The sequence below is a fragment of the Harpegnathos saltator genome, unplaced genomic scaffold (assembly GCF_003227715.2).
Source record: "Harpegnathos saltator strain DR-91 unplaced genomic scaffold, Hsal_v8.6 scaffold104, whole genome shotgun sequence".
NCBI classification, from domain to species: domain Eukaryota; kingdom Metazoa; phylum Arthropoda; class Insecta; order Hymenoptera; family Formicidae; genus Harpegnathos; species Harpegnathos saltator.
The window spans coordinates 432,921-449,001 of record NW_020229878.1 but is presented as its reverse complement, the minus strand read 5'-3'; the positions used below and the strand labels follow the sequence as shown (position 1 = coordinate 449,001).

At 48.9% G+C, this 16,081-nt stretch overlaps 3 protein-coding genes across 5 annotated transcripts in view; 1 reads left to right on the top strand and 2 right to left on the bottom strand.

The window, feature by feature from the left end:
• Positions 1 to 22: 22 nt before the first annotated feature.
• Positions 23 to 5,991, bottom strand: LOC105182360 (uncharacterized). Its single transcript, XM_011139723.3, has 4 exons — positions 5,133 to 5,991; positions 4,238 to 4,306; positions 3,993 to 4,153; positions 23 to 3,622 (listed from the first exon to the last, which is right to left on the bottom strand). Exons 1-4 carry the CDS (start codon positions 5,172 to 5,174, stop codon positions 484 to 486), a joined length of 3,411 nt encoding a protein of 1,136 aa, XP_011138025.2. The 5' UTR covers positions 5,175 to 5,991; the 3' UTR covers positions 23 to 483.
• A 1,257-nt stretch (positions 5,992 to 7,248) lies between these two features.
• Positions 7,249 to 11,987, top strand: LOC105182362 (methyl farnesoate epoxidase). The gene is made up of 8 exons (XM_011139724.3): positions 7,249 to 8,018; positions 8,389 to 8,686; positions 8,814 to 9,002; positions 9,097 to 9,277; positions 9,870 to 9,987; positions 10,394 to 10,574; positions 10,848 to 11,107; positions 11,210 to 11,987. The coding sequence occupies exons 1-8, from the start codon at positions 7,913 to 7,915 to the stop codon at positions 11,389 to 11,391; spliced, it is 1,515 nt and encodes a 504-aa protein (XP_011138026.2). The 5' UTR covers positions 7,249 to 7,912; the 3' UTR covers positions 11,392 to 11,987.
• Positions 11,988 to 12,131: 144 nt separating this feature from the next.
• LOC105182363 (guanine nucleotide exchange factor for Rab-3A) overlaps positions 12,132 to 16,081 on the bottom strand; it is a 39,691-nt gene continuing 35,741 nt past the window's right edge. For all 3 annotated transcript variants that reach the window (XM_011139726.3, XM_011139725.3, XM_011139727.3), the window contains exons 6-9: positions 15,535 to 15,918; positions 15,265 to 15,367; positions 15,083 to 15,149; positions 12,132 to 14,595 (exon numbers count right to left, since the gene is read on the bottom strand). In XM_011139726.3, the coding sequence (XP_011138028.1) occupies positions 14,516 to 14,595; positions 15,083 to 15,149; positions 15,265 to 15,367; positions 15,535 to 15,918 (634 nt within the window). In that variant the 3' untranslated portion in view covers positions 12,132 to 14,515. The remainder of the gene's footprint in view (positions 14,596 to 15,082; positions 15,150 to 15,264; positions 15,368 to 15,534; positions 15,919 to 16,081) is intronic.

The following is a 16,081-nucleotide window of genomic DNA, read 5'->3' as shown; positions in this document are numbered from 1 at the left end:
ACTTTCATAAGCTTGTGTTTACTCTCTGATGAAACAAAATTTAATTCTCCCGCTGAGATTCCCGCTGTATCGCTTTTTCGTTTTCTTCTCCTTTGTCGTACATGCTCATCTCGAGAAGCAAGCTCAGTGAATAGCGAGATTCTTCCTGACTACGAATCTACACGACGACTACGACTGAATAAACGTGAAAAGTATAGCGAAAGTTTACCTAGACCGCTTGCTTGCCTCCGGAACCTTCGACATCTCTCTCACATCTTTTTGTCCCCAATATCTTCTCGAGTTCTCTCGATACCTCTCGACTAGCGAATTCAGCAGATCGCGACAAGTCTGTCGCGATTAAACAAACGTAAGAAAATTGCGGCGAAATTTCTAACATACGTACCGACCCCTCGTCTCCTCTCGATTTCATTAGGATTTCATTTATTATCTCTCTCTAGCGTCAAAGAAACAAGCGATAAGATAAACCCCGGCGAGCACGTCCGCTCAAAGCGAAACTTTGTACAGTGTGAACTCGGTGAAACTTCGCAGACTGCCGCCCAAGCTTGGCGCCTTGCTGACCCTCTCGTTCGACCAGCGTCCAACCTCCTCGATGGCCTCTCGTCTCCTCCTCGAGTGGATCCTGCCGTCCATGGGATTCGCCAGGATACCCATCAGGCTGACTTTAGCCAGCTCTCTATCGTCCTTGACCAACGTCAGATTGCCACTCGTCAACTCCGACATCACATGCTTCAGCCCGGTCGAGAGGTCCTCCTTTATCCCCGGCAAGGTCTCCCGTATAACCTCCATCTTCGTCTCGTTGCTCAAGCTCGTTGCTTCCGCCATCGCTTCGCTCTCGTTCTTCCGCGTGCTGCTCACTCCGTTTCCTCCGTTTTCCGCGTACGTTACGTTGGTCGTCTCCTCCGCGAGCGTCGTCGTGGCGAGCTGCACGTCCTCCTCCGTCGGAAGACCGACCTCGTCGTCGTACCGCTGCTCAGCTTGCAAGATGGAGCTATTCGAATCTAACGTGGAGGAGCCATTAAGGTCGAGGCGATCATTAAGGTCAGCAATCCGCTCGAGTCCGCTCGCGTTTGTCGACGTGTCGTTCGCGTCTGCCAGCGTGAGGTTCGCGTCCGCATTCCTTCTTCGTCTTCGTCTTCGTCTTCGGGAGAGCTCTGGATACTGCGAGTCCTCTGCGTGTCTAACGCGCACAGGCGTGGAACTGAGTCGCGAGAGCGAGTCCCCGGCTCGGCCGGACCCTTCGAGGCCCCCGCTGTCTTCGGCTACGTCGTCAGCAGGCTCCGCCCTGACGAAAGCCGCGTCCTTCGTCAGCTTGCTCAGGCTGGTGCAGTTCATCAACGCGCTCATGGTCTCCAGATTGACGGAATCGTTCAGGGTCTTGAGCTGCTTGAGCAGCTCGTCCGTCACCCTCCGCCGGAGGTGCGCCGGGTTCTCGTTCAGCAGCAGCTTCTTCTCCACCTCGACCAGGTTCTGCTTCTCCTTCTTGTCGTTCACGTACTCCAGCAGGATCTTCACCTTCAGCGTGAACTTGTGCCGCGGCTTGCTCGTGGTGGTCAAGGACGACAAGGGCGTGCTCCTTCGAGCCTCCACGGTGGTGGGGACACTGTTGATCGCTGCCGAAACGTTCTCGACCTCCTGGGAGGTCAGCGCGCTCATCGTGGTGCTCGCGGCTTCGGTCGCTCGCACGTCATCCACCGGCGGCGTCATCCCTGAGTCCGAGTAGTCGACCTCTTCGTCCAAGCACTCGCCAGACTCGCAGGGTCTGCTGGTCGTGGGGCAATCGCCGTCGGTCCCGTCGCAGACTGCCGAGCTGGTGACACGCGCGCAGACCTCGGAATTCTCGCAGGTGTAATCGGCTTCGCTGCTCGGCGCCGGCGCCGGCGACAACGCCAACGGCGGGAATCTCGGCACCGACGTCGGCGTCGTCGTGGAGATCACCGGGACCAGCTCTACCTTGCTGATGACCTCCGGCTCCATCGTCGTCGCTCTCCCGACGGTCTCGATCGTCACAGTCTGTTCGCTCTCTTCAGACGAAGACACCTGCTCGGAGCCAGAAGACGGTTCCGTTTCGATCGATGACGATTCGGTCGGGCTTCCGTCGAGTTTCAGTATGCTCTTGATGAACTTGGTCAGTTCGAGCGTCGGTAACGTGCTCGTGAGCGTTTCCTCTGAGGCAGCTTCACCCGAGCTTACAATTCCAATCTCCTCGCTCGTCATGGAATTGTCACTGTCGACGAGCTCTTCCGAGGAAGTCTCCACTTCCGCGTCCGTGGAGACATCAGACTCCCTCGTCCGGTCGGATGAGCCAATGACGGAATCGGCGGAAGCCGAGGATTCCTCAGACTCAATCTCAGAGAGATCTTTCTCGAACACCAGCGGAGTCGTTCGTTCGCTCACCGACTCGGGAATCGTCGACGCGATGCCTCTCTCATTGGAAGCGGTCGGAGGTTCGCCAGCTGGCTCCTTTGTCGGCGACTTGTCCTCGACGGTCGACGACTCGACAGACAGCTCCTCGGAGGAAGACCCAACGGCGCTTCCTCGCGTCGTGCACTTCTTCGGGCCCGCCGAGTCTTCCTCCTCGCACTCCTTGCCGGAGGACATCGACTCGCCCTTCTTCCCGGGAATCGCTTCGGTGGTGCTCGTCAGCCTCGAGATCGTCGCTTCGTAGGACAACGTTGGGGTCTTGTGGCCGGAGGGCAGAGACAACGCCTCCTCCTCCTCGCTGCCGCTTTCGCTGCTGCCGACGTTGTCGTCGCTCAGGTCGGCGGGCCGCGTGGTCGTCCCGCAGGCGCCGCTCTCCGCGGCGGTGCTCTCGCAGGACTCGGCGGCGGTCGACTCGCTCGTGCGATTGGACTCCGCGCTGCTCTCTTCGCTGGCCTCCTCAGTGCAGGGCGGTTCCTGATCGGGCTTCTTCGCCGTCGCCTGATGCATCTTGGGGCTCACTTTGATCTCCACCCTCTTCTTCGGGTTCTCCGAGCCGTCATTCCACTCGATGATGTTCTTGTTGACCACCGGCCCGACGCCGCACTTCACCCTCCTGTGCTGCCAGACGAGCACGTCGCCGACGTTGCTGACCGTGGTGAAGTTGACTACCATGCTCGCCTTGGTGTCCTCGTCTATGACCTCGAACAAGGCGGTCCTGCCGATCTCGGGGTCGTTCGCCGTCACTTCGCCGTCGAGCCTCTCGCACTCGAGATACCGCTCCGGTATGGTCGCCGAGTTCTCGAAGGAGATGGTGTACTCGCGAATCACCAGCCTCTTCGGCGGCCGCGCGTTCTTGCCCTCCTTGATCGTCGTCGTCTCGATCCAGCACAGAGTGATGTCCTCGCCGACGTGCACGCTGCTGGTGGTCCTCGCCTTGGAATTGTTACCGATCACATCGTCGAACTCCTTGTCGAACGCCTTGTCGACCCGCTGGCTCGTCGTGTTCCCGACGAAGCTGCTCGAGTACCTCTGGTTCTCCTTCTTGCCGCTCGCGCAGCTGCGGTCCTCCTCCTTCGCCTCCTCGAGCAAGTCCTCCTTCGGCTTGTGCGTCGTGGTGTCCGGCGCGAGGATCCTCCGAGGCTTACTCCGGCCGCTGTGATGACTGAGGACGTTCATGTTGACGATCTTGTTTTCTACCCTTCTGCGAAACGAGAGAGGAGCTGCGAGTGATCAGTGACAATAAAACACGAGTATTTTGTCGCGCGCGTCACGGCGTTTACGTTGCCGTTAACAAAGCGACAAAGCTTCTCGTATCTTTATTTTTTTATTATTATTCTTATTTATTATTATTCCTTCCTTCGTTCTTACTCTGTCTTAGTATTACTCTGTGTGTGTCTCAATTATATATTATTTCATTACCTATTAAATTATTAACGAAATATTTTATTAATATTTATTAGTTAATTTATTTATTAATTTTTTTATAAATTTACTAAATACTTATCAACAATTGTATCTTATTATATATTTCTTATCAAGGTGAGGGGGAGGGAAGGATGAATTTTACTAACACTTTGTCCTGCGGCGACTCTCCGTCCTCCGAGGAGAGCGCTTCGTCGCTGACCGAGTCACTCCTTGGCTGCACATTTCTCCTCGCACGAAGACGCGACGCGGCGTGATCATGCCAGTGATCCTGAGGCTCTACTTTCTCCTCCTCGAACACATTCCGCATCTGTGGAATGGAGCAGACGGGGCGAGGGAGGAGTCAGCGCGATGGAGAACAATCCAGCGGGATAATTGGACACAATTTGCATACCTGACTCGCGACCGACAAATCAGAGGCCAACGGGATTGTCGCGGCATTATCACGCAACCAACAGCACACCTGTCGCAGTCAAGGGAGGAAGCAAAGTTCAATTATCGTGTCGGGGGATGCCATCATCATTCAAAACAGATATGACTTAACATTAACAGGACTCGCGCGGGCGCGAGTCAATTTACAAGTATTTGTTCGCAAGCGAGTAATCAGCTTCTCAGAAGTGTGTGTGCGCGCGCGCGCGCGCAAAGTGATCCGACGGTGATTAATCCGGCGGGTGTGCAAACAATTAATTAATTCCCCGACGATTATCAACTTAGGTAGTAAGCGCTCGTTTCACACTCGGCCCAATCGTATCGATTCGTACGAGCCGAGCGATAAATCGACGCGGAAAATTGACCGGTCGAATCACGATCACGCTGGCGCGAAAGCGAGAACGTCGCGAATAAAATATATAAATCACTACACGATAAGAAAGAATATACGCGTCAAAAGTTGCCAGCGACCAATCCCGCCGCGCCGATTCATTTAAATATTTACTAATAACAGCAGCAACAATAACAGCAATATTTTTATACGGCGCGTATCTGCGATACGCAATGAAGCAGAGAAAGAAATCCAGTAACCAGTGAAAAATGCAATATATTTTATCGGTGGAAAATGCACATTGATATTTTATCAATGAAAAATGCAATATATTTTATTGAGAATTTATTGAGAAATTTACGCAAAATTTAACTGCAATATCCCCAAATCGCACAATTTCTATATTTTCTAAATGCTCCCGCATTTTATTGCTCCTTATTATGTCTCCTCGCGCGAGACGGAGGGAGGTATTTAACTTTCTTCAAGTACGACTTCGTAATCTCGAGTTGAACACGGAAGAAAGACCTACCGTAAGGATGAGAGAAAGGATACACGGCGCGCGAAGCAGCATCGCCGCCAACGTCTCTTTCGACTCTAACACCGGCCTCTCCTGGCTTGGCTGTCTCTTGGCCAGCAAACACGGCCCACACCCAAAACCGAATCGCGCCTCTCCCCAATCTTCTTCGACGATCGAGCGATCCCTCGTCTCGCTCCGATCACAGCCGACTCATCCGACCAGTTGAGTATTTCAGCCGACCACCGTCGCTTCAGGTATCTCCCCGTTGCTGCTTCTTGCCCGTGTCGGTCACGACGAGTGGAGTAGCGAGACAAGTTCTCCTCTGGTACCGATTCGGAGTCTGGTGGTGGTCGCGAGTACCAACTCGGCCGGGCGTAGTGCACCTTCGATCACCGAGCGAGCCCCGACCGTCCCCTCCTTTCGTCGTTAAATCCCTCCACCGGCCATCGGCCGCTCTTTTGAACCCCCGGCCGGCCGGCCAACGCATCGCGAACAAACATCAACCGCCACGCGGTCGGAAATAATCGCCTCGGCGAAAAGCCCCGCGATTGCAAACCCGAATTAATCGAACGACCTCGCGATTATCTTCTCGTGCGCAATAATTTGCTGGGAGCAAGGCTCGAGTTTTCTCCTCGAATTTCCAGCTCGCGCTGGATTTTCCAAACAGCATGGAGAGCCTCCGATTCTCCATGATGGTTTCCTGTCCGGACGACGTCACATCTGGCTGCGCTCTCATTTCAATTTACCAGCCGATCGATAATTGACCGTCCGAGACATTTAATTCGGAAGTCTCCGTTCGTCACGCGCGATAAAAGCCCGCCGCGCTTTGTTCGTTTCCCCGTTCTCCCGTGAGCAGCGCACTTGGCTCGCGCCGCGCGTTCGGAAGATTAATGAATTATTTAGCGGACGCGACGTCGCGACGTCCTTGAATTATTTATTTCATAGCGCGCGCGCGCGCACGGCCGCTCGCGATCGGCAGATAAAACACACAATTACATTTCGCAGTGTTGCAAGATTGGCGAAATTGGCGTCTCCGATTGAGTTCCCAGAGAGGGAGCTGAGACCCCCCTCCCCCGTCGCAAGCCATGAAAGCGATTTTCCGCCCGGTGCCGGCGGACGCGCGCGCGGAAGAAATTATAGACGCCCCCGCTTTCCCGGCGATTATCACGACAGTTCGTTCTCCCGTCGTTCGCCGTTACGCAGCTTCGCGGTCGACCATTGCACATACCACGATGGAGAGGCAATACTCTGTCCTCTGTCTCTGTCTCTTTCCCGGTCAACTCCCATGCGTCCCATCTACACACACACACACACACACACACATACAAGTGTAAAATAAATCTGTGTAAAGTATAATGAGCGACACACAACAGATAAATAATAATTATTAATAATAATAGAAAGCAACGTATCGGTAGAATAAGATTCCAACGCAACAAATAAATAAGTGACACGGCCGATTAATTGATATTGGCAAATCTCCGAGCAAGCGCTGAAGAAGACGCGCTTTGATAAATCACACAAAGTGTCAATAACCCGCACGCGTCGCATTTCAAGCGGATAATCGCGGTCGAATTAACTCGCCGGGGGTTTCTAGTGGCTCACACAGGTGATCGTTAAGTCGAACAGGCAGCTGGCTCGTTCTCGTTTCGATTTGACGCGGCGTGCATTAAGACGGAAGCGAACTGAGCAGGCGGACACGCGAGCAGGCGGAGGACGGAAGAGGAAGGTCGTAGGTGCGATCGCGTGCGAGCGCGAAATCGTAAACGCCATATCGCGCGAGGTGTGTTAGCCGGACCCGAGAAAAGGCCGAAGATGCAGATCGAGATGGATTGATTGGAATTGCAGTTTTACGACGAGCCGTCGCCGCTTCGCACCGCGATAATCGTTGATATCAGAGCATCGGCCCACGCGCTGAAACACGCGCTGAGAACGCGCGTCTCTCACCCTTCGGCGATTTTCCCTTTCTCGAACCCTCTTTCTCGAACACGAAGACCGGATGTTCTCGGCGATGAAGCATTCGCGTCCCCCCTCCCCCCCCCCCGGGCTATTCCCTCAGCTGTCGCACTTAGGTACACAGATGTTCAACGTAGTCCGAACTACGTAGTTCTCAAATGAAATTTTCCGCGAATACCTGCCTCCTCGCTCGGGTCAACCGCCAAAGGTCGACTTTGCGAAACGCGGAAACGTCTCGCGAGCGTCGAAGGATCGACGAAATCGACGTAGTTGACGCACGGCGATTTAATTGCCCAAGGATAAAAATATAACGTGTAAATCGCCCGTTATTTGCTATGGGTTGTCCCTCCAACCAAAGTTCCGGCCGTTCAGATAATGACAGCCGTACGTGTTCATGTCGAAGACTGCTGTACTATACGCCACTGTCGAAATATTCCAGCCCGGTGCGTGACACTAAATCACCCGCCAACCGACGCGAGACACGCAATCCTTCACACATACACCGAAGGAGAACACACATACACAGAAGGTAGAACAAGCGTAGGCACTCTGCCTGCGACGTGATATGTGTTGGTCTCTGTTCGCTCGCGAACGTAAGTGAAAGTACATATGTATAGGCGTCCTCATATAAACGGGATTTTCGCGAGGCCAATGCAGTTTCAAACGACGGCTGTTAGTGACGAGGGATAACAAAATACAGTTGATCGACGCTAAATCGTCGCACGTGCTCATCGCCGAATTCGTGACGACTTACTCTTTTCGGGGTTCTCTGAAAATCTGAAGAGAATTCCGCATTAGGACGAATTTCGGTCGCTTTTTCGGATCTTCTCTTTTGGATGCCGTCGTCGGATGACGGAGAGACAATGTGGTTTATAATAATTTGCCTGGTAATAATATTCACGATTCTACAGAGCTGGCAGCGACCATCGAAATTTCCTCCAGGTAAAGAGAGAAAATAAAAAACACAAGACGGCAATAGATTAAAATGTAGACAGAAACGTATTTTATTTACCGCACCTAACGACATTATGTCGGATAAATATAAATGGAATATATATAAAAATAAATTTTTTTATCAAAAATTAGGTTTTCAAAATTCAAGTTAAAACTTCAAAATCAGGGCTAATCAGCCCTGAATGCTATCAGTATGTAAATAATAATGATAAAATAAAGTGGGAGAGAGAGAGAGAGAGAGAGAGAGGGAAAAATTCATCGCGAAAATGTCAAAGCGATTTAACGCGAGACGATTACCGACTGTCTGTCATGTGTGTAAATATATGAAACAATTAGAAAAATATTAATAAATTTCGAGGACCGCACGGTCTGCCGCTCGTGGGAAACATATTCGACGTGAAACGTCTGGTGAACGAGACGAAGTATTATTCCCACGTTTGGTGCCGCCTAGCCGACATCTACGGGCCTATTGTCGGCTTGAAACTCGGCACAGACGAACCTCTGATCATCGTTTCCGGCAGGGATGCCGTGGTCGAGATGTTGAATCGAGCCGAGTTCGACGGCAGGCCCACCGGATTCGCTTTCCGCCACCGGACAGGTGGTGTGCGAAGGGGTGTGATATTCACCGACGGCGAAGTTTGGCGCGCACAAAGAAGGTGCTAATACTTCCTCCCACGAGAAAGTCCACATCGCTATTTTTATCGCGATGAAAAATCTAAAAAAACATTCTTCTCAGTTGATTGAATTTTTACGTGTTTATTTCGTGATTATTCTGTTGTGCAGATTTACTCTGAAGACGCTGAAAGAATTCGGCTTCGGGAAGGTCAGCATGGAGAACGTAATACTGAGCGACGCGGTTGCCTTAACTACCGCGATAGAGTCGCTGGCTGCGTCGGGACCCATTAAAAACTTGCACAACGTCACGTCTGTGGCTGTCCTCAATAGCTTATGGACGCTAGTCGCTGGCTCGAGGTACGTTGCGATATTCGAAATCACACGCAACTTCACGCCACGTGGTCAATCGCTAATGATCGTGGAAAATCGACGATGTCGACATTGGCCGTAGATACGAGCTAGAGAACCCGAAACTAAAGGAGACTTTGTCCATAACAAACGATATTGTGAGAAGCACCAACGTCACCGGCGGTATACTGACGCATTTGCCAATCCTGAGGCACGTCGTTCCAGGATTGATAGGATTCACCCTCCTGAATCAGAGACTGGCGCGAGTGTGGCAATTTTTCAAGGTAACGTCACACGCCTTCCTACGCGGCTACATATGATTTCTGTCATAGCGCGTGCATAGCGTAAACAAATGTATACCATATATACAGGATGTCCGGGATCTTTCGGAGACGAAAAATTGTGAAGACTAATCAGATCAAACTGAGAAGAAAAGTCAAGTTTGCCATTTTGCAAAGATTATATTTTTTGTTTGCAAAAATTGCAATTTTTTTTTACAAAAAATTGCAAAGCTAAACATTTTGGAGAAAAGAAAGAAGAGGTTTCGGATTCAAAAATTGTATGGTTTCAAGGGGGGGACATGAAACAACTACATCGTTTTATTTGCAAATAGCGCAGCTTTCGAGATATTCACTGGTTATTATTACATTTTCTTTAAATGGGAACCCCAATTTTTTATTATATCATGTTTTTCTATCAATTAATTAATCTAACAACTTTCGTTTGAAACATTTTTTTCTAAAATCCTTAATTTTCGAGATATTTTGCCATCCTGATTTTTATACACCCTGTATTAATATTTATTATTGTACGTGTATTGTTATTATTATAGTAAGTTGTTATACGCACGTGCGCGTATGGTGTATTTGATTTCAGGGCGAGGTAGCTAGGCACAAGCAAACTAGAATGCACGGCGAGTTCCGAGACTTTATCGATGTTTACCTGACGGAAATGAACACCGAGCAATCAAAGCCGACTGTGTCGTATTTCGACGGTACGCGGAGCCTTTACGACAATTGCATAAGCGAGAAAGAGATAAAATGCGACGCCATGCGATAGAAATACGAATCTAAGGGCTCGTCGAGTTTCTCTTTCGTATCGCGAAACGAGACTCGTCGGGGACGGGAGGACACCCGACGAGCGCATTAGGAAAATAAGGAGATGAGGAAAGCAATAGCATAGGAATACAATAGGAGGAATAGTAGGGAATAAAAAATAACGAGACAGACGATAGTAGTAGACGGAAGATGCAAGAAGTATTATTCACGAGCGATTTGCTCGCAGATGAGTCTTCAAATAAGTGTCACGAGTACGCACGCGTATCAATCTTATACCGACCATGTTTTCCAGCTTCGAAGCCGCGCTACGAAGTACAATTAGCGAGGATATTCTCGTTGCAGAGGAACAATTAATTAGCGTGGTGAGAGACCTCTTCTCCGCCGGGGTGGAAACGACCAAGAACACAATTGGCTTCGTAATAACGTATCTCGCGGTGAGGCAGGACGTTCAAGGAAAAGTGCACGAGGAAATCGAGAGAATACTGGGCAGAGAGATTTTGCCTTGCTTGGCGCACAGAAATCGGTAGACTCGATGGACAGATATATGAAGAAAAATGTTTGGTTGGCCGAAACAATTTTCTGCTGAGACGCTACGAACGACTCAGAAATTCTGAAGCTGCCAGTCCAGAATTCAGTCCAACTGTGAAGTGATCGAGGTTTCCGATTAATTTCAAGAGAATTCTGGCATCTTCAGTAGGAATTTCCGAATCGTTCGGCCAAACCTTTTTCTCCGTGTACCTTCTCCATATTTTCCATGATTATTCATCCGCACTGTGCACAATCGCGACATTTTCAGGCTACCGTATCTGAACGCGACGATCGCCGAGGTATCGAGACTGGCGAATATCGGTCCTACTACGATCCCTCATCGAGCGACGGCGAACACGACTTTACTCGGTTATGAGATAAAAAAAGGTTACAACTTGTTGGCAAATCTTAGAAGCGTCCATATGGACGAGAAGCACTGGGGCGATCCGAAGGAGTTTCGGCCTGAGAGATTTCTCAACAAGCAGGGCGAATACGCGGAGGATCCTTGGTTGATACCGTTCGGCTTGGGTAGATACAAAATATGTCGAGATAAAATACGTCGCCGTGTTTTAGATATTTCTCCTACTATATAAAGTATACGACCGCTGAAGATTACAATACCTGACACAGGTCGCAGAAAGTGCTTGGGCGAGACTCTGGCGAGGAGCAGCGTGTTCGTGTTCGTTGCGTGTCTGTTGCAGAAATTTCAGTTCGTGTTACCACCAGGACATCCGGATCCTGTTTTAAACGGCATCGACGGCTTCACAGTCGCGCCGCCCGAGATCAACGTCGTCGCTATTAAATATACGTAAGTTTGTTGACGCGTTAACCGAGAGCGTTAATCGAGCGAGTGAGTTTTGCGCAAAGGGAATAAATTGTGGCTTACTTGAGAAATGTATGTTGATAATTTATATATCAGGTTGGCGCAAAAATAATTGCGGTTTTTGTCATTTTAAGTTTGGCATCGATTTTTCTAGAATTACGTAGCTTTATCGTTATCCTTTCCAGAATTCTATTTTATAGGAATAAACAAAGTTGTTTCCCGTTGGGAGAGATGTGTGCAGGCCAATGGTCTTTATTTTGATTAATAAATAATCTAATTTTATTAAATTTTATTAAATATATTTTCCAACTGATGAATAAATATAATTTTTAACTGATATATGCGTCTTTATCTCTCGATATAGTAAGAACCGCAATTATCCCTGCACCAATCTAATATTATACGAGAGAAAACCTGAATCCTGAAACGAGAGAAACCTGATGAATGGCTGCTAATTGACCGTTGAAAATTATCTGCGGCCAGAGAGAAACATGTTAAAACAAAGCATATTATAATTAAACTGTATTAGAAACAAGTAAAATATAGAGAGGCGAGAAGAGCCAGCGTTGTCGATCGAGCGAAATTTAATTCAAATCACTTAATATTACATTTAATTGTTTAATTACATTTCATAAATTTCACTCGATTGAGAGCCCATTTATTTAATTCATTTCAACTCAATCAAAATTTTGGATAGGAGGTTCTCCGACTAAAAGTACACAATAAATATATAATAAAACAAAAATGGTATTCAACATCTCCGAAACGGCGAGTTGACATACGCGGCGATCTGTCCGCATTTCCTCTGCCAGAGTTTGCACTCGCTTTTTGTATCCGACTCCGACATCCGAAATTATTTGGAAGTACACGTCGCATAAACAGCTCGCAACAATCATTGCGTACTGCGCAAACATTGTGATTCTGAAATTAATTAATACAAACTGATTGTTACTCGCGACGACACAACAACACAACAATCAATCGCTGTGTTTGTACAATGGCGATAATTTTTATTTCATGTTTTTTTTTTTTCTTTAATACAAGTTCCTGTCTCAAGAGTAATATTAGAAGATTCTATTTACACTTGATGTACACAATCAACACATTGCCTCTATTCACAAGAAATGCTTACAGAAAGTCTTCTTATTACGTCCCGCAGTCTTCGTGGGGATGCTCCTCGCTCGCTCGTCGCTAACCACAAAAATTGCACGCTTTAGCGCCACTCGGAATAACGAACTAATCGTTTTAATCCGTAAATCCGCTCTGTTCCCTCCGCTCTCACGTCAAGCTGTCGCGATAAATAATGGAAGACAACGGATTCGAGAGATTCTCATGCGAAGATCGTACCAGCGTGAAAGAAAATCGCCGTTCTGACCGACGCCGTGGCGCCGAAATAATCACTCGTCTCCGGAGAGCTCGTCTCGCGGAGACTCACCTGTCGTCTCGAAAGAATCGATCAGCGAATCATAATTCAGGATTTGCCGAGAAAGAGTCTCGGTGGAGTACTTTCGCAATAAACAAAATATATATTCTCGTATGTACAACCGTAAAATACACGACTGGCATGAGCGTCAATTTTAATTGACCTGTCAACGCAATTTCCTCACGCTAGGATGTTTTCAACATGCCAGAATAATATGTATATATTTATATTTATATATATATATATATATAATCTAGAATTCAAACAAATATGTCCGGATACAACCGGACGCAACGTGACAGACGCATAGAACAATGGCATAGGACATGACAGAGGTGTCCCGAATCTATTTACACTATCAGGAATTTTGAGATTCGTATGGTCCACACAAACGGGACTCTTCCCTAAGAGCGATAATATTAGCGCAGTATATGTAGTAGTCATGATCCAACAATAAGTGTCGAGACTACAGTGTCTAGATGACAGTTTTACGACCCCGCGGAATTCCGTACAGACACGCTTGAGGTTTGCGGGAACTTACAATTACACAATCGTCGATCGACATTCATCGGAAGCCGTTGACGATTGACGTGAAAACGTTTGCGATAAAGTCGCACGAAACGGAGGAGGACAGCGTGAGCGACGATAAATTAGTACAACAATCGAACGTACAATCCGTGCGGGGACGCACTGTTTTCGGAAACAAATGAATTGCGAGCGTTCAATTCTCCCGTGTTGGTACCAAACTCCGCGAATACAGATAAATTGTGACTTCGTACCATAATATTTAGTTAATGATCATTAAACGTTAGCTACCTCGTGAGAACAAACGAGTCAACGAGTTTAGAGCTTGAATTTGTTCGTAAATACGCGTAAGCTTAACAGCTTACGATGCTTAACAGCAGTTCGATGATTCGTGCGCGGCTCGAAAGGTGTCTCCTGCCGTCGAGAACGCGTTTGCAATATCTCAAAAATCTCTTTTGTTATGTTACATCTGTCATGTCAGGAGAACCGTGTCGATAATGCCTGATTTGCGCATTCACAGCCTCGTGTTCGGCGTTCGTCGTCGCCTTCATTTGTTCGCGGGGTTCGTTGAAACCCGAGGAAAGCGCACCGCCGTGCCACGGGTATCGAATCTTTTTGTGAGAATTCGCGCGCGCTCGCGCGCTGAGAATAACGTTTCTCGCTGAGGCTCGGTCACCGAATACAATCCCGGGCGATGTCCTCCCGCTCGCTCGCAGGAAAGTCGGGACCGACTCTCGGCGTTGCGGCGAGAATCGATCCGTTATCTCTCCTGCGCAGCGTTCGTTACAACATTCGTTACTGGAGAGGAAAATTGCACGAGTAAATTATTCATATATCTTACAGTCGCGAGTAACAAGGCGGCTTCTCCCAGAAATGTCGCGCAAATCTCTCGGAAGCATCGTTGTCAGGACGACTTTGCAGAATTAGAGAGAGAGAGAGAGAGAGAGAGAGAGAGAGAGATCCTACGGATAATCCGGGAAATTGCAGCAGGTTTTATTGCACCTTCACTTTTCTCGCCGGCCGAGAATAGACGAGACGGTCGCTAAACTGTGTCGTCTTTCTGCGCAATCCACCCACCGACCGATTATATATCCTGATGCAGTAAATTCCTTGCTTGAATTGCGCTCGAGACTCGAGACTAGATGACATCCCGCCTACGCGAACCTCAGGACGACAATGCCAGGCCCAAGCGCGCGAAGACCATTTCCTTCCTCAGCCGCGTGATCTCCCAGTAAATGTCATGAACTGCAACGGTAAATTGCGGGGTTCGAGTGGGAATCGTTATGTTTTAGAGGACGCGATTGAAGTAAATCGGAAATCAACAACAGGGAGAGATAAAAAATTCGTGCAATCGACCGTCGTCGTCGTCGTCGTCGTCGTCGAAAATTCAAACGTTGTTTACTCGCTTTCGCTCGCGGCAGATCAGAGAGGCACTTGTATTTTCAACACTACCCCGCCTCTTTCTCTCCAAAAATAACAAACGGCGAAGAATCGATTATCTCGTAGTGCCATGTTTATAGATGCAATTGAATGTTGCAATTGTTAAAACATTACAACATGTCACGCAGTCATACACACGAGCGCACATGTTGGAAATTAATTATTCTGAATTCCTCTTTTAACCAAGTATGCTCAACCGAGAAATATCGAGTCGAGACAATCGATCGACTCGATATTTCTTTCATAATAAATTAACCCCCATTTCACATATACTCACTTCTCCGAGACTTACCTGAGCTCTTGACGAGGCCGCGCTCCACGTATCTCAGGTAATTAAGGAAATCACACACCGCTATGATCTGCAAAAAGACACACACGGTTTCTCACGGAACGGGACCCTCTTCGTCACACAACACCGAGGTAAGTTTCGTCAATCGATCGTCAATCGATTGTCAATTGTCGGTGACAACTCACCCGGTTGCGACAGATCTGCGAGATGCAGAACCACTGGTTCTCCTGATCACCGAGTCGCATACGGTAATGACACTGCCGCGGTGCCTCGAGTAGCGCGCATTTCCTGAAAAAGCACAGAGTGCCGCCGTTACTTTATCGCGAGCGAGAGTCGCGCGGTCGGTCGCGCAGCTCGTTCATTCACGGCACGGTAATCACTAATCACTAATCTCGTTTCGCGGGATGAATATTTACAATGCAGCGAGCGCTGCATACTTGGGCTCGGCTACGTACTTGGGGAAAGCGAGCTTCGTCTTGTCGCTGACCGCCTCGATGAAGATTATGCCGTCCAAGACGGCCTGCCTGACCTTGGCGCCCAATTCTTTGTTAGGGAAATCCAGGCAGAGGTCGATGTCCTCCCTGAATACCCTCGCGACGAAGAGATCGCTCTTGTCGACGCACGGGTTCGCCTTCCACCTGAGAAACTCCGTGTGCACCCGCGGGTCGACCTCCAGGCCGAAGTCCTTGCACTCCCGCTCTCTCTCCTTCTCGCGGTCCCGCTTCCAGTCCCTCTCGAGCACCTCTCGATCCGTCGGTAACGGCGGCCTTTGTTCTTTCACTGGCGAGTCCGGCGGCGAATTCTCCCGGCCGTACTTCAAGTTGAAGTGCGACGGCGATCTACATCGGAATTGCAAATCGTCCTTGAGCGTGCTCTATTCGTTTGCATTTTGCAAATGCCTCGCGGCAGTAAATAAGGATACGTCTCTGATAAATAATGATCGGGCTAATTAGTCGAAGCGAGCTCTCTCGCGCGCACTCGCGTAGTTCACTCGCGATGATT